Source organism: Drosophila virilis, chromosome 2, assembly GCF_030788295.1.
Source record: "Drosophila virilis strain 15010-1051.87 chromosome 2, Dvir_AGI_RSII-ME, whole genome shotgun sequence".
In the NCBI taxonomy this organism is placed as follows: Eukaryota; Metazoa; Arthropoda; class Insecta; order Diptera; family Drosophilidae; genus Drosophila; species Drosophila virilis.
In genome coordinates, this window is record NC_091544.1 from 3,329,782 (window position 1) to 3,346,243 (window position 16,462).

Consider the following 16,462-nt stretch of genomic DNA (forward strand, 5'->3'; position numbering starts at 1 on the left):
GATTTAATGCGGCTGACATTTATCATACGCCAAGTTGGCAATGGGTTTATTGATTGCCTGCATGGCTGCATGGACAGTTGCGGGCTGTTGCGGGGTCGGCACATTCAGCCAATTAACTGTGGTACCTACCAGCCACGCCTTTTATGACTTAATAGCTGAGCTGACTTGGATATAATAAGTATGTCAACCAGCAAACACCAACCGAGCGGGCGGATAGACCATGTTCCCATTTAGCGCACTGTCAACTTTTGTTGTGGTCACTAATGATGACAGCCGCCCAGCCAAAACATCAACACACACACCAACACAAACACACCAACACACACACACTCACACTCACACACAGATACAGTAACACGGTGTTCCTCTAAACATTGTGTGTGTATTGCGGGTGTCTGTCTGCTTTTGTGGCCAGTGCCAACTGCCGACTGATGCACAAGCAGTCCGTGGCTCTCACATGACACAATTGTGTAGCCGGACACATACCCTCACCCCTCAGCCCGCCCTGTGTCCAGCCTGACCGCAACTCCTGGTCGGTGCCATATTGTGGTCAGACTTTTGTTGGAAAAGCGGGGCGCGTGGAGCGTCAAAAACAAGCTGATTTGATTGTTTGTAATTAAAAGTGGACGCAGCGAAAATTAAATGAGTATCTACGGGATATACGGACCACGTCCTCTCTGTGTGTGTGTGTGGGTGTTTGTGTGTTTTTTAGCTGGCGCATAAAACTTTATGGCCACGTGCCCGGTTCCTGTTCTTAATTTAAAAGTAGAAATCTAATAAAAATAAAAGCGTAATGCTGGTAAAGACAACGCTACGTGCCCGGACCCCGTCGGCAATGTAGGTATATACAAGGGTGTGTGGACAAATTAAACCTCGAATGTCTTACAAAAGTTTTCAGGGCAGTGTATTTGCGTTGTGCCTAACGACTAATTGATACGCCACAGTGTCAAAGCCTGCCCCGTGGGTGGGCCTGAAGGGACTTAAGACACTTAAAGGTGGTCCCAAATTGAACCAAAAAGATAGACGCCTGTCAACATATGTATTAGCGGCTGTGAGTAAATTACTGTCGTGGCAATGGGTCACAAAATAAGACAGCCAAAGGGTGTGAGAGAAACAAGAATAATATCCTGCAAAGGTAATACAAGGTGGTGTAGTATATACATATATAGGTATACAGTTTTTGGGCAGTCAACCAAATAATTGATATACTCTATTCATTAATAAATTTGAACTGAAATGTCCAGATATACATACTTAATACGGGTTGCTAGTGAAAAGAACTGTACGGAAACACATGTTGTTAAACCTAACAAGGTGTCCCAACACATGCCTTAAATAATTACACATTTACCCCAATAGCCCGTACTCATCGATACCAAACTTTTGACATGTTTTCCAAAAGCCTTGCATGTTCACATCTCGCCTTCTTGTAAATATTTAAATATGTATTAACACTTAACAAGTCTGCTTACCTATTTAAAAAAAAACTTATCACCTGCCTGCAGGTTTAGGTCCTCCTTTTCTTTTCACATGAACGGATTAAATATTTTGAAAACAAATGCTTGAAATTATTTTCTGAGCTGAAGTATTTTTTTCTCAATGTACTTATTGATAATTCATTAATTATATGTTAAATTAATTCAGAGTCAGCATAATCCTCGACAAAAGTATCAATAAGCGAATGTAAGAAAGCACGCTTTATTTTAAATTGAAATTGATGTTGAGAAAATACGAGTTTATTAATTATAATTTAATAGTATTTCTTTTGAGTGTTGTTTTGAGTAAAAATTTAAATTTTTCAATATCCGATTGAAACCAAATATTCACAATTAACCCAACCGCACGCTTTACTCCTCGATGTCTGTAGGTGGCAGCCAACAAACTGAGGTAAACCGCAGCCACAGCTGCAATAAATGACATGTTGCAACATTGCAACCACAATTAGCTCGCCTATTGGAAAATAATAGGGTCAAAGAAAATTGCGAAATATTTGCCAATATTTCGACCGCATTCGCAAAGCAAGCCCAAGCAGCTGCAAATCGAGCAAGTGGACGGTTTTCATTATATTCTGTAATTAATACTTAAGTCAATTTTATATACTTATTTTCGAATATAATAATTGATCCAATAGGCGTCTAGTTGACTTTATTGGACATTTGGCTCCGAGTATTGTTTGCTGCTGAATAAACAGCTTGTCTGGGCAAATAATATTATTCTTAGCAGAGCTTGCTGGCAACTCAAAAAGTAATCAAAACGATGTGGCTTTTGGGTTGCTGTCTGCCACATTTAATGCATTTAAAACGGCCACTTTGGCTGCACGTGCTGTGGGGTGGGGCGGCAGGCAAATGGCCAAGGCAGATTCAACAGCCTGTTGCATCCGTTTTCGCCGTGTGCCGGTTCCAGTCAGGAGTAGGCCAAAGCCTGTTGCGGTAGCGCAACAACTGCCCGCCCGGATAAAAGAGCGCAAAAGCTTTGCCACTCTCTCTCTCTGTCGCTCTGGGCAGCTGGAAAGCTTTTGCTCTCGGCCCGACGGATTCGTGTGGACAGTACTTGGATGGAAATGCTACTCCCACGTAGCGCTCGTGCGTGCTTGCCGTCGATATTCCAGCCTCGTCGAGTCTCGGCTATGGCATTTCAGTCTAGGATAAACGCTTGCGACAGCCACAACAAGTGCGCGCGTGTGTGAACAGCCAAATTTAGAGTCCTTTACAAGCCAATCAACTGAGCAGAGCGGCCGCACTGCAACCGTGTAGTGTAGTGTAGTGTGCCCGAAAGTGAAAGTGCAAACCAAGACACACCGGCAACAATGTGTGTGTGCGTGTGTGTGTGAGCGTGTGCTGAAGTTTTTTGTAAGCAGCTTGCGTACACGGCAGTAATTAAAGCGCGGCATAGCTCCACGAATCCTTTGGCCGCTTTTGATCGAAGGAGCTGCGCGCGTTACTCATGCGGCACTGCGAAAATGTAACTCCACCCCGACCCCATATTTGGATCAAGGCAATCAAATTAAATTAGTTTAGTGGCATTTTGTGTAGTGTTTAAATTGGTGCCAAAGCAAATCCGCGAAATAAATGTGAAGCAAGCAAACGCCACCGATTTGTGCAATTCAATTCAATTACCTACCCAAATTGTGAAGATAATCACGGATAGATTAAAAACCAAAACCATTTTGAAATTTTATTAGTTTTGGCAAACGAGCAGAGCAATTACATCTTTATAAAAGTTCTGTAAATTGTCAAAAAAAAAGAGAAGGAAAAAACCTAAACCTCAAAACCACCAACAAGAATTTTTAGCAACAGCAACTGGCACCACAACAACATCGGAAATATGTATAACTTTTGGATAATCGTTTTATGTCTAGGATTACTAGCAACTAAGTCAATAAGTAAGTCAAAGAGTATTTTCAATCAAATCTGAAATCGAAATATTTGCTCGACATCGGATTGTGCGCTCATCTTTAATTGACAATTACGATACATCATTTTTTGGAATTTTTGTGTGACAACAGTCAAGAGATTTATGGGGAATAAAGTCAATTTCAGTTTTAAATCGAGTTCAGCTCAAATCGAGCGAGGCTTATGCAATTTTGTTATTTCATTTTAATTGAGTAAAGACTTTGAAGTACAGCTGAAGGTGCATTGTGTACATTTACAATGCAAAAACCGATTTAGTTTCAGTTACAATAAATTCATTTAAATCGCATCGTGCTATTAATTGATTCTGTTGAGCGTTCTTCTATTTACAGAACAAAAGAAGAAAGCTTAATTCAACCTTCTACAGAATTAATCGGACAATTTTAAGCTTTGCTGTCGGGTGCAGTCGACTGTGCTATACTCTACCTACATAGAAATTGGCTATCGCTAATAGAAAGCAAAGCTTCTTCGGGCAAACCCGACTAGGATATACCCTAAGCCCAGCTACAAGCTGCCGTTTCGAACATTCTAGCTTTCTAGATTCCCACACTTTCTGGAAGTGTTTCAGTACTTATACTCTTATTAAATTTTCGGGGCAGAAATATGACTCAAAAATAGTCTATTACTGTTTCCCCAATAATGAGATTTAAAATTTTATTGGGGGAATGGGGCGAGGTAACTAATAAGCGAATTATGGTAAACCTTATGTTCACATGATTATTATATTATTACAAGCTAACATCTTGGACTGACTAAGGCTCTTATCAAAGAAGTCTTTTTATACAGAGCTATATGCAATTCCCTTTCCGAATGGAACCCACTTTCTGACATATGTTTAGCCTGTTAATCTCTGGACAATTCTCTAGAGTGTGTGTTTGAAGTCACAAACTTGTAGCTTGTATTGGTACTTGCGCATTTTGCTATGCCTTGTTGGACAGTTGGTGATTATTCGAAGACTTGCCTCACCTTCCGACATTAAATCTTTGGCAATGTTTAACATACTTTTACAATTGTCACAGTTTGTAAAGGAATGCTTTGATTCACAAGCCAGAAGCTAGGCAGCTTGCCTTGCTTTTTGACCAGTTTCTGACTGTGGCATATGAAACAATGGTAAGTTAGTACAGTGAAAATACTCCCAACGTACATTTCTATTAGGCAGACTCCCCACGTGAACGGACATTTCCTCTCAAACCATTATGAAATAGATTACACCTACCTGTGCCGCCTGAAAGCAGGGCACTCTTGATACAAATTACGTGACAGTCGCCGTCTGTCCCAGTCAGTTTGCACTGTATTTGTGGTATTCTCAACAATAAGAGACACACACTCGCAGAAAATTGTTCCATTTGCTGCAAACTCTTTTGACCAACTCTTTATAAAAGTTGGTCAAATACCGCAAATTTCGAAAGAAAATAAAGGTGCTTAGTTGCTTTAGAAAAAAGGTGCATAAATATGCTCATAGGCTAAGGGCTAAGGGAAGCCATTGAGTTCAAGGCTTCTGGTAGAAGATGGCTTATTTTTGGTTGCATATTTATGCAATTGCTAAGTGCGTTATCCGCATTAAGCTACTGCAGCGAAGAACAATTTGAATATCAAATGCCAATTTCAGGCTTGACGCCCACAAGGAGCCTTGGGTTAAGTTTCGGCTGCATGCCTCAACCTTAGTCAACAATTTATTTATAAAATTTTGCATTTAAGTTGAAATATGCATATGCAAAAGGAGGCGCCAGCAAAGCCACCCCCTGGCTAATTGCAAATGGCGCGCAGGCATGCAACCCGCCCAAATACCGCCCCACTGCGCAGACATTCAGAACCGTGTTGCCATGCCACTCTGGCCGAGACGTGCTGATTTTCTTGAATGCCACCGACCTTGTCCAATGGAATGTCACGCAGTTGGTCAGTTGGCTGGTCCTCGATACCTGCCCGCACAGCTGCTTCCTGCTTCCTGCTGGCTACTGTTGATGCTCCTCCGGCAGCTGTGTGTTTTTTCATAAGCCTCATGAATAATTCAGAGGGCACGCTTCGATTATTTACTTCATAAACATTCTGCTACAGTCGTGCCTGTCTGTGTTTGAACATGCATGTATGTGTATACATACATTTAGAATGCGTTAGTATGCATCTTGGCATTTTATGGCGCGTACAAGTTTTTAATTTTAATAAATTGTTTTGGCTGGCCAAATATTTGCGCCTGCAACAAGCAAAGCACTTTTCTGATAACTCAAAATGCCCTTAGTTGTTTATTAAGCTGTTAGGCAAGTCGGTGATTGCAATCTGCATGACAAATTAATTGGGCATATATACTATATGGATAATTTGATTTGATTACTAAACCAATGAGCAGGTCGGCTGCGGCACGTTAATTACGACAGCTGAAAAGTATGCCACAGAATTAAATTTAATTACAGCTTCATTTTGGGGGGCGAAAGTTAATCAAAAACTCAATGAGCAGCTCGTAAAGACAACAACCTGCCGCGCCTCAACCTTTCGCCTCGTATCTATTACACGTTGTCGAGGCAACGTAATCGCTGAAAAATTAATACGCCAAGGAGCAGCAGGCAGCAGCATCGACGCCAGCCAGGACGATGAAGTAACAAGGATCGGTGTATGTCGTAAAGCACGTTTGGGCCATATTAAACCGCCAATGGCTCAGATACGAGGCAGCATCGTATAAAATGTGCCGTTGCCACAGTAAAATCAATTTCAAGTCGTTAAACGAAATGAACCTTATGGAGAGTTTCCTTTCTGTGGCTGCTTTCTTGCGGAAGTGAAAGTCTCACACACACACACACACACACACACACACACAACAGACCATTAGCAGTTCTGATCGTCGAATTTAAAACACGTCGCCATCTCGGGAAAGTGTAATCGAAACGCGGACTCAGCAACTGATGCGATTATTATTGATTTTTTCCTTAACTAAAATTGGTTGGATTGAATTATTCATATGGGCGGGCGAATAATGGCAAGTGGCAAGTGGCAAGAGCCTAATTGTATTGTACGAGCGCCACATTGAGAACTCTCAACTATTTATTTAGCTGAACCACTGAGAAAAGGTCGCACGTGATGTGGCTGACAATGATGTTAACGATTACCATCATCATTGTCTTAATGCTGATTACTGTTTGCTTAGCTCTTAATGTCACATTCAATTCAGAAATTTAAACAAAATATAAATCAATTTGGCTGCATAAACAGAGTGCATTTATATAATTTACATCCAAGCAAATATTTTGTCAAACGCGGCAACAATGCGGCGATGGCTTCAGGCCAACGCTGTCCTTCGTTGCGTATACTTAATGTGCGCACATGTCCATATAAATGTAATAGTTATGAAAGCCAACAGCAGCGGCAGCAGACGCCAGAGATACAATGACAACAAGACGGCAAGTGTGTGTGCTCTGTGCAACCTCAATGGCAGGTCTAGCCACAGGCAAACTCAAGTTGTGAACGAACACACACACACACACATGTTCACACCAAGAGCATATATAGTATATAGGAGGACAGGCGGGGCTGGGCGATGATTTCGCCTGCAGCTGTCTGACAGTCAGAGCTGCCTTGCTGCCTTGCTGTCTGCCTGGCTAGCTGGCCCACATTTGACGACTTTGACATTCCACAAGGATCCGTCGCCCCTTGCTGTGATTTTGACTTGTGCAAAGACGTTTTTGGCATATCTAATGAAAGTTATTGGCCGACAGACACTTGAATGGACTAGCTCGCGACTTTAAAAGTCGACGCAGCCAATGCATAAGTATTACGAAATTGTCTATAAATTGTTGCCGAAATATGAACGCCATGGGCAAACTTTTTGCCGGCTTACAGTATCGAAGTTAACTTGAGCGTCTAAAATCAGATTAAAGTAAACATTGGCACACATGGCACCCGGGCTGCGGCTCCGGCTGCGGCCCTAATGTACAGCAATACAATTTGGCTAGGCTTGCAGGTAGCAAGCATTTGGCAAATGACTGGAACAATTTTGCACAATTTGGCACAAAGACAATCAAAAAGTTATAAAACAAGCTTCGGCAAAGCGAAAACAATGGAGAACTGCGGCCAGAATTCCGTAAAGCCCCAATGCCAAATCACCAGCCCAGCCAGAGCCTAAATGATGCTGAGCGGGAATGCGCTGTCTTCTACGGAGCTCTGGCGTGTGTGTATCGAGCTGTAAAAACTTTGGAGAAACTTTCTGTTATTTTCCTTTTTCCTGTTTTTTTCTGTTTCTTCGGTTTTTTTTTTTTTTTTTTGAACGTGTTACTTGTTGGCATTCGCTTGTTGTACCTGGCTGGCATTGCGCATACGCCACGTGGTGTTATTATCAGCCGCATCAGCGGCGCCGTAAAGTAAATGCAAAGTGTGCAAAGTCTATAAACGAGCGTCAAACTTAAAAGCCCCAGGGTGGCGGCGACTTGGCAAGGACGTTTAGAGCCTCGGCAACGAGAGCGAGAGGAGCCAAGTGAGAGGGGGCAGACACACAAGTTTATCGGCAGGCAAAGCACAGAAACAACTGAGCCTATCAAAAAGTTGCTCATACGACAAATTGTCACTGTGTTGGCAAGCAGCGTCGGCAACGAAACATGGAAAACGAATTTTATATTTCAGCTTTTGCTATTATTTATATTATTTATGATGTTTTGGGCAATGTCGTTAAACTGCGGCCATTAAAAAGGTTTTCCTATGTGTGGGACAGATGTCAGCTGCTTGAAGGCGGTACAAAGAAGGAAACTCCTACAAAACAATTATGCCTAAGTGCAGTGCCTTAAATATTCATGAAGCTGACAAAAAAAATTCTAAATGCTTTGAAAGAACAGAGCACACTTTTGAGGCGCCATCGAGCACTGCCTAAAGAGCTCTTCGCAAATAGATAAATTTGCTGGCAAAAAATGCTATACATAAATGCAGTTCTCAGCTATTTATTGAAGCGTGGTTTTGCAGTCAAAAACATTAAGCTGAAAACTATTAAATTGTCAACAAATAATTACGCATGGCAGCAGCTGCATAAATCTGATGGCGTCTTATTGCCAAATCCGCCACTAAAAACGAAACGAACTTAGCTCGAGAAAAGGCGGGCGGAAACTGCGAAGCCAACGAGGCGTTGCCACTGAAAATGGTCATAATGTGACACTTGGGCCAAATCGCGCAAAAGTTGCCAGTCAACCATTGCTCCTGCTGCCGCTGCTGCTGTCTCTGTCTGTCTGTTTAAGCGAGTGGCGAAAGAATGAAAGCACTTTATCAAAACGGATTTACGTAGCCGAGGCGCAAGGAGTTGCCTGCATTTGTCAAGGTTGCGCCTGGGTCTCCTTTTTTTTTTTGCAATCATTTCTTTTTTTTTAGTTGCTGCCTTTGCCCTGACAGTTTTGTAATAACAATAAACGCAAGAAAAGAAATCGATTTACCATTTTTCACTCAATTTATGGGTTTATTAAGAGTCGCAGGCATTGTTGTTGCCGCCTTTTGTTGACAGGGTGAACGCGCCCTTTTTTTTTAAAACAAAAAGTGAGGGTGCCAAAAAAAAAAGAACTGTATGATTTTTATTTGATTGCTGCTGCCTGAGGTTTCGGCTCCGGAAAAGTTAAATCTCTAGCCTGCTGCTTTGAAGTTGTTCTTGCGGCCGCTTTAATGAGCCTTATTAAGGCAGCAAGGGGCAAGACGGCAAATGCAGCATAAATCCCGGCTAATTCAACCCAAATCAAGAAAATGCGTTGGAACTGCCGGCAGACATTTGTTACCAACAGACCTGAAATAAATTTCAAAAAGCCATAAATTGGCAAATGGCACGCAATGGGTCAGCCAAAGCTGACAAACACTCAACAACAACAACATTGTGGAAATGTTGTGCAAAATCGAATTCTGCTGGCCAAATGTAAATTGACTCTCAGCAAACGAGAAACGGCAATGCAATGTGCTCAAAGCGGTACTCAATGCTGCGCAGCGAAGCGTTAATTATTCAAGCATATAGAGCACAGCAGGGCAGAGAGAGGAACGATGAATCCCGAACTGGAGGGAGCCTAGGCATAAGCGGACAAATTTTGCGACGCATTCATTACTGCCCACAGTTTGATTTTTGGCACAAAGTTTTTGGCTCTGGCAGCAAACTTTTAACAAAGGTCGGCAGCATTTTAAAGTCAAACGCTGCCGGCAATTCATGCAAAATGAATGAGGCTTGCTGGTTAGCAATGACAGCAAGTTGGGGGATTTAAGGGATTTACCCAGATGCCCAAGCAGGCCGTTCACAACCCGAACAGACCAGCACAGAGCAGACCAGGTTCAAATTGATGGTGCATAAATTTGTGCCCGAAAGTCTGGAAATATTCTGGCCACTAGTGTGGCGTATGGTCAAGCCAAACAAGCCAAAACAATACGCCTAAATAGCCTGGACCATTGTCATTTTGGTACCGAATCTTTTCCAAGTCTGCAAGATATTAAAAGTTTTAAACTGGCTCGGTAAGGAAAACTCTGCTTCAGCACGTGTCTTGTTTTCAAATGATATACAGTGTAGGCCTGGCTTAAACTTTCAGCGAATATTTTATGCTCACAATATTGCAAATAAACTTCAATTAAAAGGTGTGCTTCATTTTACAAAAGCGTTTGTTTGCACTGTATAATATTTGCATACAAAATTTTCCGACCATCTCTCGTGCAGCTGTCAAAATAAAACGTGCAAATATTACTTTACGGTCAACCTATTTAATCATTTGTAAACTCGAGTGTTTTATGTATTTAACTGTCCCGGCTGACTAACAGATTGGAGATCAACATACAGTCTCAAACCTGGCCTGTTAAATTAGCTCAAAGTCAGATCGGGGTTTGGAAATTTTTACGTCCAAGTGTGGAAAATTAGTTTTGCATAAATTTTGAATATTTTAAAAAATACTTTACCTTACAAAAATTCACTTTTCGACCGATTCTTTCTATAAAGCTACATAATATATTAGTGAAATATTAAAGCAACACATACAATAGTGAGATACTACTTCGCATAGAAATAGAAAGACGGACAGAAAGACAGAAGCGTAAACGAATCAGTTTTATTTCGTCCAGTCGCTTTATAAAGGAATATAATACTGTTTCTTTCATCAAATGTTTTATTTGATCTAACAGCTTTTAATTGCTAACACAAATATTGCTCTTTCATATTTTATTTGGGTTAAATGTACCATCATGTCAGAAAAGTCACAGTACGAAAACTGTAGCCTACTTTCAGGCATAAACTTCTCTGCTTGGCAGTTTTTAAAGTGTTTTTATCGTGGAGCAAGCAATGTGAGCAGCCATAACAATTTAATCACTGCCAAAGAGGGGGACGATTTTCAGCCCAGTTCGCATATGTATTTTATTTTATTGCTGTTACGCACACCCCTTCGCACACCCGGTACACACACAGCAAAGCTATTTGGCAGCAGTAGCCAAAATTAATTAAAAACGCAGTGTATGTGTGTGCGTCTGTGTGTATGTGTGTATGTGTACCGAGTTTGTATGTGGTGGGAATTAAAACAAAAACATGTCTAGGCACTAAAAACTTTATTAAGTCTCAGCAGTGAAGCGAAAAAAAATTACATATAAAATAGCCGAAAAAAGAAACGACTGCCGCGCTCTCAAAAGAGTAGCGAATGCGAAGTGAAAAGTTAAACATAGGCGGAAATGTCACACATACAAGCCGCTCCCACACACACCAACACGCACACACACACGCGTGAGGATATAACAAGTTGGCAAACAAACAAACAATAACGACAGCAAATGTGGAAACAAAGGGCTACAGAAGTTAGCTGACGATGACGTCGACGTCAACAACGACGCCAACAGCGACTGCGACTGCGGCAGAGTTTGGCTTGAGCTGGTGGAAAAAAGTAAACTACACATTTTTATTATGCAAAGAGGACGCAAATGAAAGGCAAATGTTTTTGTTTTTTCCACTCGGCTGCTACTACCATGCACGTCTATAAGTGTGCGTCTATGTGTGTGTGTGTCTTCCACTTTCTATTGCTGTGCTTGTGTGTGCGCGCTCACTTGAAAGTATGTATTGTTAACGGGTAGAATAAAGGGCTGCCAAGCGCGCGTCTGTGTCTGTGTGTCTGTGTGCGTATGCGTCTGTCTGTCTGTCTGTCTGTGTGCACTAAAGTAGGCAATAAAACACTAGCTTTGGCTGCAGAAATCTAAGCACGCCCACAGAGACATGACATACAATAGCATAAGCAGCTGTGTTATTGGGCCATTTTCGACGGGCGCTACCATGTTTGATGAACAACAAATATGCCCCAAATAAAGTGTTATTACTGAAAATTGACTCCGTTGCCAGAGTTGTGTGTGCATGCGTGTGACAAACCGAGTTATGTTGCGCTGTGTATAAAAAACATTGGGCAAAAGTAATTTTTGGGATTGCATACCCCCGACATCTATGATATCCAATCAATTTTCTCAAGCTGTGCAATTTCAACACAACATTTTGATTTGGCAGTTTGTTTAAGACTGGGATTGCACGACTAGGAGATACCTTAAAAACTCCAGCTGCGTTCCATACATAGATACATAAATGATGAGAGATATGCATATATAATATATAAAATATTCTATAATTAGCATGACTTGTATACTTGCCAGTATGGTCGAATAAAAATAATAAGGTCCAACTTTCGTAACATTGTTGACACAGGTGAATAGCTCGCAGGGGTTATGATGTATTGATAAATTTGCACAGCAATCAAGCTACAAATTGTAGTACATTGAAATTAAGTTCAATATACTCAGCGCCTGCTTGTCTTTGAAATTTATGGATAGCAAGTCGGCAGAGTGCTGAACTGAGACGAAGACCAGTCAGACAGCTGGCTAATTAATTTGACCGACTCTTCATGTACAATGCTCGAATGTTGTTGTTGTCGTTAGCTCATAACGATGAGGCTTATGTGTATGTGTGTGTGTGTGTGGATGAGTGTGTGCGAATTTGTGCGTAGCGGAAAGCCAGTCATTTGTCTAACCAACTGCGTGTGCAATGAGCATGGGCAACGTCACGGACTTGAGAGCATCGTGTGTATCGTTTGTAGCGTGTGTCGACTGTAACTGCGATGATTTTGCGGCTCTTAACAATGCTTAATACCTGCAGTTAATATGCGGTAGGTGACTCGGCGCAATGGCAGGAACAGCTACTTTCTCGCAATAGCTGCTAATGGGCCCATAAGTTGATGATTTAGCAGCTGTTGGCGACCCTAGACACGCCTTTGCCAGCCTGCCCGCCCACCCAAATACACACACAGATACCCAGCATAGGTGCTAGCCTAAGGGTTGCGTATGAATAAAATATTTCATGCGTCAAATTCAATTAATATTATTAATGTAGAAAGCTTATGAATATGCGCCTTGCCGCCTGCCTGAGATACTTGACTTGCTGCTTGCGGCGCACGCGGCGTATGCGTAATGTGTGCACGTATGCGAATGCGGGTAAGCTTGAGTCGAGCTCGTTTTGACGCTTTATTAATTGCCACATTTATGCAGTTTAAGCATTAGCCTAGCTTTAATTAACGCCAGTCGAGCTACATACTAAAGCACGCACTTCATTTGCTTAGCTTGGCCGAGAATTCCTTGAGCTGGGCGTGTGCATTTAAAATTCAGAGCCAAACACAAGTCCAAATGCTGTCTAAGCTGCTTAGTATTCTTGAAGCTGCGATTGTATTCTTGCTGTTATTTTTGTGCTGCTTCACGCAACAATTGGCAGAGCTCAAGAGATGGCAATCAAGAGATGGCAGACCACAGCCAAATCTCAGCACTGCTCAATAATTGTATAGTATTATGTTGGGAGCTCAGAGGAGGAAAAAACAGCTCGCTTAAGCACCAAGTCAAATATGCGTCAATTGGCAGCCACATGCGCACTCAAGTAAACACAATCCTTAAGGAATTACCAGCAGAGTAATAGCAAAACAACCAAGACACGCATTCGATGGCAAGGGAAAGGAGTCTAAATCGTGGCTGCTTAGTTATAATTGGATTTGTGTAAGAAAAGCCAAGGGCAAATGCCAAAAACAAAAAAAGAGAGACGGGCTAAAATTAATCATAAATAATAAAATATTACGAAAAATGTGCAAATTAACACAAGCACACATAAAACTTTAAGATCGCCCAAACCATTGAGACAAAACTTTTTCATTGTAAACTAAAAACAAAGCCAACAATTTATGCAGCGCCGAGTTGAGAAAATGGGCGTCTGGGAATTGGCCAGACAAAATCGTGTTAAGTAGGGGAATATGCCTAAAGAAAAAGAGCCCGAATAAGCCCACACACACACACACACAAACAGATACCCGCATACACACACACAGACACACAGAGACACACGCAGAGAGACACTCAAGCAGGGACACACTCGAATGGCTGGCACTTCGAGAGCTGGTAATTGTGGCCCCAATGCTAATGCCACCTTTGGGCTGTACGAAATGAAAATGCGTAAATTATTGATTAGAATCACCAGAAAGCAGAAGGCTGGCAGCGTGCCTGGCTAGCCTAACCAGGCAGCACACACACATATATATATATATATATATATATACACTTTTTTTTTGATGTTCCGGGTTGATTGTTACGCCTTTTGTGAGAGCTTTCTCGGCTGAACGAATATAAAAATATGCTAGCCCTTGGCATTGGGATGGTCACGAGTCGCATAATAAAGGCACTTTGCGTTGATTTTTAAATGGCGCCGAAGTCCTGTGGCGGCATCAGCTGAAATTGGAATGCAAACAATAGCCAGTTGGCATTGATTGGGCAAGGACTCTGGTGAACAGCTACTCCTCTGCACACTACGCCATTTGTTTCAACAAGTTGGGCGGATGGTCAGCCGTGGCCAGCTCTTTATGGGCACTAAACAAATATGGCCTTATTATTGTGGGCACGCGTGTGCGACGCTGCAAACTGCGTCATTTCGCATTCAACTCGACTCTAATGCGCATTTATCGTTCTCGAAATGTAACATGGAATCATTCATTTCTACCGAATACTCACAGAAAAAATGCCTAGCCGCCCGCAGACTATTTCAGGCAGGCAGCCAGGCAACAAGGCAGGCAGCAGGTGCTGTCAAGTGTCAACAAAAACAGTGCCCAGCATTTCGGTTAAAAAAATGAAGCTACCAAAAAAACAAGAGGCAAACTGTGGACTGAGCTGGGCTGTGGGCTGGGGGCTATCTGCCGAGCATAAATGTCAATATCATCAGAAGGCTCTGAAATTGCCGCAGGGCCTGTTGTGGCTTCCTCGTGTTGTCAGCCCTCGTTTGGCCCATGTTTGTGTCGCAGACCTAATGCCCGTGTAGATTAGAGATAAGGGCAACATCAAATACTGGCATTTGGACAATGCGCAAAGAATTTGCCTAGGCAAATTGCGTTTACGTAACACAATAATGCAGCTGTGGTTGTGGTGCGGCTGAATTTGATATCGGTCACCTGGTCGGCTTGTCGGTCGGTCAGTCGGTCGGTCGGTCGGTCGCTCGCTCAAACCAACTCCTCGGTCTGTCCAAAGTCCGGGCAGCGGCAGGCCTTAATTAATTGTTCAGGTGGGCGACTTTGGCACACCTTTTCAGTTGCTCCACGTGGGCCGTCAGCGAGTTAAAAGTTTTTAATTTAGAATTTCTGAAACAGCAGCTGTTTGTGTCATAGAAAATAATAAATAATTCTCAATTGTTTGTGACTAGTATTTTCACAGATTTCTCAGCAAATAAAACCACATTCAACGCACGAAATATAAACGAAATAAAATATAACAGAGTTGAATTGAAATCGTTGTGGAGCAAATATTTTGGTATCTGTCATCCATGATTTAAACGAGTTTTCCAAACTGAATGGGAAATATTTTGGTGAGGAACGTGTGCGACTATTGAAGTCGGGAATTGCCGACTGTATGGTATCCTGTACCGAAAAAAAAATGTATGGTCAGATGCATTAAGTTATATTGTCTAGTCTCACATATTGGAATTTGGTTATTCATGCCAGCTTCAGAATGCTTCGAATTCTCAATGTGTCTATATGCAATCGAACTCGGGAGTGACAATTCCACAGGAATCATCCAGATACACATATTTACATTGATGCACGAGCACATCTAAATGCATCGATAGTCGTTCTAGGTGTCCTGAATTTAGTAATTATCGATATTTATTTCTAAAGTTTTACAGTTTTTCCTCAGTCCAAGGCAGTGTCCACTCTTAAGATGAACGTAAAATACTTCTCTCAACTAGAATCTATCTAGAATCTCTGTATAATTGAACATTTGCACAAATTAAATATTCCCTTTGAATCCATTTGGATTGGGTACAGGGTATAATGAATGAATGTGTCCGCGCAGATGTTACGATAAATGAGCAAATGTCCAACACTCTAGCAGTTTTTAACACCCGCTCTAAGCTTGGTCGAAACGGGAATTGCAAAATACATTTTGTGGCATTTTCAGAATGCAATTTGAAACAAAACTCCGCACACGCAGAACTGACCAACTGCTGAAAAAAAAGGAAACAATTTGCGATACCAATTTGCAATGTTATCCAGTCTGTCATTCTGTTGTTGCCTTTGCAGTTGTAGTTGTGGTTGTAGTTGTTGGTGTTCTCGTATTTGTTGCTGGCCAACGCATTAATAAAACATAATTTCGCTTAAAAGTAATTTAAGCACTTTTGTGTTTGCCAACATCGTGGGCGCAACCGTTGGCTGCTCTTGCGTTTGCTTTTCATTTCTATAATAGTCTGCAGGTTTACGAGCCAGGTACGAACGGGCAGAGGCACAGGTCCAGGTCGCGCTCACTGGTCCGGCAACTGGCTCACACACACATAAACACATACAGAGAGACACGCTCGCATATATAGACTGAAAGTGCGGGGGCCTCGTGGCGCATGACTAACACTCGTTATGAGATTCATGGCCTACATGTGTTTGCTCCACGGCCTTGTAAATGGGCACTGGGCGTGCTGTATGTGCCCTACGTGCTGGGCGCCTTGATGGGCGTGCCTGTGTAGTTGTAGCTGTAGCTGGTGCCTGTGTGCAGCCGCCGGAGCGTGCCCTTGAAGCCATTTTCTTATGTACTTACTT

General features: G+C 42.1%; 1 protein-coding gene across 2 annotated transcripts in view; it reads left to right on the top strand.

The window, feature by feature from the left end:
* The first annotated feature begins 2,632 nt into the window (after positions 1 to 2,632).
* beat-VII (beaten path VII) overlaps positions 2,633 to 16,462 on the top strand; it is a 57,985-nt gene continuing 44,155 nt past the window's right edge. Inside the window, exon 1 of one of the 2 annotated variants that reach the window (XM_002058646.4) lies at positions 2,633 to 3,382. In XM_002058646.4, the coding sequence (XP_002058682.2) occupies positions 3,325 to 3,382 (58 nt within the window). In that variant the 5' untranslated portion in view covers positions 2,633 to 3,324. The remainder of the gene's footprint in view (positions 3,383 to 16,462) is intronic. The other variant, XM_032439173.2, reaches the window with a different exon arrangement.